Below are 4,813 nucleotides of genomic sequence, written 5' to 3' on the forward strand. Positions count from 1 at the left end.
TGTATTTGGTGTTAAAGTGTATATTTATATATATATATATATATATATATATATATATATATATATATATATATATATATATATATATATATATATATATATATATATATATATAAAACATTTGTGACAAAAACATTTTTTGGTATAAAATTATTGAAACGAAAAGATTTTTTGACTATATTCCCTTTAAGTTACAAAAGCTGTTTGATGAAGAAAATTATGCCTTTAAAGACTGAACAGAACTAAACTAGGTGTCGGCGTCATATCATTTTTATAATTATAAGATTAAATCAATGTTTCTTTCTTTAATGGTATTACATTAATCTTAATCATTCTCCTATTTTAGACACAAATAAATACTTTAACTATTTTAACAATAAACAGCTGAGGCCAGATCTGCTACCTGAGAAGCTGAGTGTATTATTATTAATTGGGGGAAAATGTAAGTGAAGTAAACATGAGTTTATGCTTTTAATATTTTAAAATACTGAATGTTTTCATAAGTACCTATGGAAACTCTGTTAGAGACTTGTGCATAATTTCACTTTACAAAAGTTTGTTATGTTTTATGGAATAATTAACAAAACATGTAAAAAAGAATCTTAGTCAAATGTTTACTTGATATTTTATTGATAGAGACCAGAATGGAGAGTGCACTGCGCTGTTCATGTTCATGCTTTACAGTAATACAACTTGCTGTTTGCTCTGTGACACACTGTTTAACTTCTGAGTTTAATTACACAACGTCACTGAGATTAAATGTTTGACAGTGACTTATAGCCACAAGATAAAAGAGAGGTCTGTTGTGTTTCACAACAAGATAATCTTTTCATAGCTGTATGCATTTTGAAAAAAAAAAAAAAAAACAGGTCAGACAGGCCGCAGTGCCTTGAGATATTTCACAGAATCACATCAGGATTAAGTTTAAGTCCACATCTTTAGCTCTCTGAATCCAGCCCACAGCATTACATCTGCACATCTGAAAGATGAGATGTGATGAAGCTGTGTCTTTACGGAGTATGGCAAAAATCTTTCTGTCCTTTTTTCTTTTTTATTTCCTTTAGGAAAAAGTGATATGAATCAAACACATTTTAAACACATGGTTAAAATGTTGCCTCATGGTGAATTCAGAATTAGAAGTCCTGAAGAAATCTATGTCTAAAAAAGGGGTTATTTCTACAAATCTGTAACTTGCTTTCTAGACTCTTTGGGTGGGAAATAACCATTTTTGTGTGTCAAGTCTGTGGTTGTAATATAGTTTGTAACTCTAAATATGAGATTTTACATTCCAGTTCTTTGTTTCTCCTCCAGTGGTCTTTTAAGTGGTGTGAATACCCGAGAAGACCTCATGTTTCAGAGCAGGACTGAGCCTCTCCTTCCACAGTGGCCCCTTTCCAGCGATCGTAGGTGCCATGGGAACAAGTAGATCCAACAGGTGAGAGATTGTTCAGAACTTTGTAATAAGCCCTCTGCACACTTTCATCAGTGGGATTAATATTTTTATGATGTTATTAGTAAATGAAAAGGTTTTAAGAGGCATCAGAGTGTTCTCTGTGTAATGATACCTGGGAGAATGGACTTGTTAATTTGGCTTGGTGAGTCAGGCGCAGCTCAGGGTATTTACAGCACACAGATTTCAGAAAGGCCAAGGCCATCCTACGCTGTCCTGACCAGCTGCAGATACAAAAACTCCAGCCTTTATACCAGCTTTTTGTCTTTTTGAGCGCTCATCTATGTCATGTTTATTTGAATGGGTTTCTTTTTGTCCCGCTGTTTTGTTTGGCTTGAAATGATTTTCTAAAAAACCACCATGAAACTCTGCTTCTGACTAATTCGCTCCCAGATTAAAGGAAGCATTGCTCAACCAGAGCTGTCTGGTATGATTGGGTTAATAAACAATCAGTGAAGAGTGTTGACATTTTATTTACATGTGATGAAGTGACACAAATATGTGTCCATCACAACATAGGTTGTCGGACTGACACAGACTCAAATATAATCCTATAATTTGTGATGACAGCAATCCTTCTCACATAGCTAAACTGTACTCACCTTCCTACCAGGTAATCCTCTGCGTAAAGGAGAGACAGGTTCATTTGGTTTATTGTTTGGCCAATTTAAGTCAAATATTAGTGACCAAAGTTAAAAAATATCTTTAACATTAAGAATCAGAACCCTTAAACTTTGTGACAGGCTAGTATGTCTGTTTTATACTGCATAAACTGCATTCCTACCGCGTCAGGAATTATCCCTCTATATCTGTTCCTATGCGATGGTGCATAGGGCCTTTTCGAGCTTTCAAAAAGAACACACTGAAAAACACAAAAGGATCAATAACATTAACAGCTGTCTAAATCTTTATTCTTTTTCATGCCCTTTTAAATTGTCTCGATGTTTATCTGATTTCAGCATTGGTCAGTTACCATCTTAATTTGTTCTTTCCAAATGTTCACTGGTTTATTGTCAACATAGGTATGATGTCAGTATAATACATGTATGTATTTAAATGCATCAATACAAATTTAAAACATTTATTTTAAAAAAATGATCTCAATTTACCCATTCAACAGGTACAGCATTGTGTCAGACATCATACCAGAGGAGGAACTCCAGAAGATTTCAAGCCTAGCGCTCCGTAACGGGCACCATCCCCCCAATATTCTACAGCACCGTGACTCTGAAGGAGAGGAGAGGAGTAGGAGGTCTGGAGCCTCCGCCGTGCCCGGCACAAGGGGACAAGGAGGAATGAACAACTACAACGGGAAGATTCTGACAAGGGGCTCAAACCAAATACGGAGCCGATTTGTGAAGAAAAATGGACAATGCAACGTTGTGTTCACTAACATGGAAGACAGGAAGCAGCGCTACCTCGCGGATATCTTCACCACCTGCGTGGACATCCGCTGGAGATATCTGCTGCTTATATTCTGCACCAGCTTCATGGTTTCCTGGCTGTTTTTTGGTTTAATCTTTTACTTTGTCTCCCTGGCACATGGGGACTTTGATGAACCCCCAACACGGAAAGGCAATGGGGCGGTAGTAGGTGGAATGTATGGAGCATCCTCTGGACACACAATGGGAACAAACACACAAAAGATGCCCTGTATACTTCATGTTCAGGGGTTTGTTGGAGCACTGCTCTTCTCTATGGAGACCCAGACCACCATCGGCTATGGCTGGCGCTGTGTTACTGAAGAATGTCCTGTGGCTGTGATTACGGTGGTTATCCAGTCCATTGTTGGTTGCATCATTGACTCTTTCATGATTGGCACCATCATGGCAAAGATGGCTCGGCCAAAGAAGAGGAATCAAACCCTCATGTTCTCTAAAAATGCCGTCATTGCAATGCGTGATGGTAAGCTGTGCCTCATGTGGAGAGTGGGAAACCTGCGCAAGAGTCACATTGTGGAAGCCCATGTCCGTGCACAGCTCATACGCTCATATATCACAGCTGAGGGGGAGTTCATCCCCTTAGAGCAGATGGACCTCAATGTGGGCTATGACGAGGGCACAGACAGGTTATTTCTTGTATCTCCTCTGGTTATAATTCACGAGATAGATAAAGACAGTCCCCTGTACACTTTAAGTCGGGCCGATCTGGAAGGAGATGACTTTGAGATTGTTGTGATCTTGGAGGGTATGGTGGAGGCCACAGCCATGACCACCCAGTTCCGTAGTTCCTACCTTGCCAGAGAGATTTTCTGGGGTCACAGATTTGAGCCTGTGATCTACGAGGACCGGGACCGCTACAAGGTTGACTATGGCCGCTTCCACATGACCTATGAAGTTCCGTCAACACCCCATCTCAGCGCCAAAGAGCTTGATGAAGCTGCTAGTCGGGCCTCCTCTGCTGCTTCTCCTGTATCCGCATGTAGATCCACACAAAACCTGATCCCAGGGTCCCTGAGCGCCTTCTGCTACGAGAACGAGGTGGCCCTGAGCTGTGGGGAGGAAGAAGATATATTTGACTCCGCTCAGCCAGTAGGGAAAGAAAGAGGAGAAGAGAGAAGGACTTCAGCTGACTTCCAAAATATGTTCCATGACACCGCAACCATGACGTCAGGCAGTCACAACGTCATGTGTGTTCTGGATATGGACAATAACCAGATGGAGTTTGACATCCTACACACTGCCATTCCTCTTGATCCAGTGACCTATAAGAGTGAGCAGGAAACCTAAAGAGAGGAGGCAGTGTCAGATTTCACCCAAAAAGTTGGAGCTGTGTGTTCAGCTCTGGTCTGCACGTAAAAAAGCTAAAACCCCTTTTGCCTTTCCACTGTTGCTTTATGTTTATACTTGTTTCTTTTTCTCCACATGATGATTCAAATATAGTATTATGATTTTCCTGAAAAACCATTAGCACCTGTGGCTGAATTCTTTAAAGAGCCATTACAACAAACCAGACTATTTCAGCAAGAGAAGCATTGGCAAACTCTTGGCTTCCATTTACTATGATTTCATAACCTAAAGAAAGCGAAAATGGTAGAAAAGTTCAGAAATGTGAGTCACTTTTGAGACTGCGCATATTTTACATAATTCAGAATGACCTTTCTATAAAACAGTGTTGTCACTAGAAGACAAACAAGTTGCTTAAAGAGAGACACAGTGATTCTGATGTAATTCTGAGCTCAAAGACGTATTGTTTCATCAAGGTTCAAAACAATCTTTGTCTTGTTAATGGACTGAATTGTTTCACAGTAGTTCCCTGCTGAGTCTGTAATTTTCACATGTTGTCTGTAATGGTAAATGTTTCTGGCATAACACAAAAATCCTTCATTTATCAAGTTATTTAACAAACATTAGTTGTTTTTGC

General features: G+C 39.2%; 1 protein-coding gene across 1 annotated transcript; it reads left to right on the top strand.

Moving 5' to 3' along the window:
• Positions 1–939: 939 nt before the first annotated feature.
• kcnj4 (potassium inwardly rectifying channel subfamily J member 4) lies at positions 940–4,179 on the top strand (the record flags this gene model as incomplete). Its single annotated transcript, XM_079253011.1, has 1 exon — positions 940–4,179. The coding sequence occupies exon 1, from the start codon at positions 2,545–2,547 to the stop codon at positions 4,177–4,179; it is 1,635 nt and encodes a 544-aa protein (XP_079109137.1). The 5' UTR covers positions 940–2,544.
• Between the last annotated feature and the right edge of the window lie 634 nt (positions 4,180–4,813).

The sequence above is a fragment of the Telmatherina bonti genome (genome assembly GCF_933228915.1).
Source record: "Telmatherina bonti genome assembly, chromosome: 14".
NCBI lineage: Eukaryota > Metazoa > Chordata > Actinopteri > Atheriniformes > Telmatherinidae > Telmatherina > Telmatherina bonti.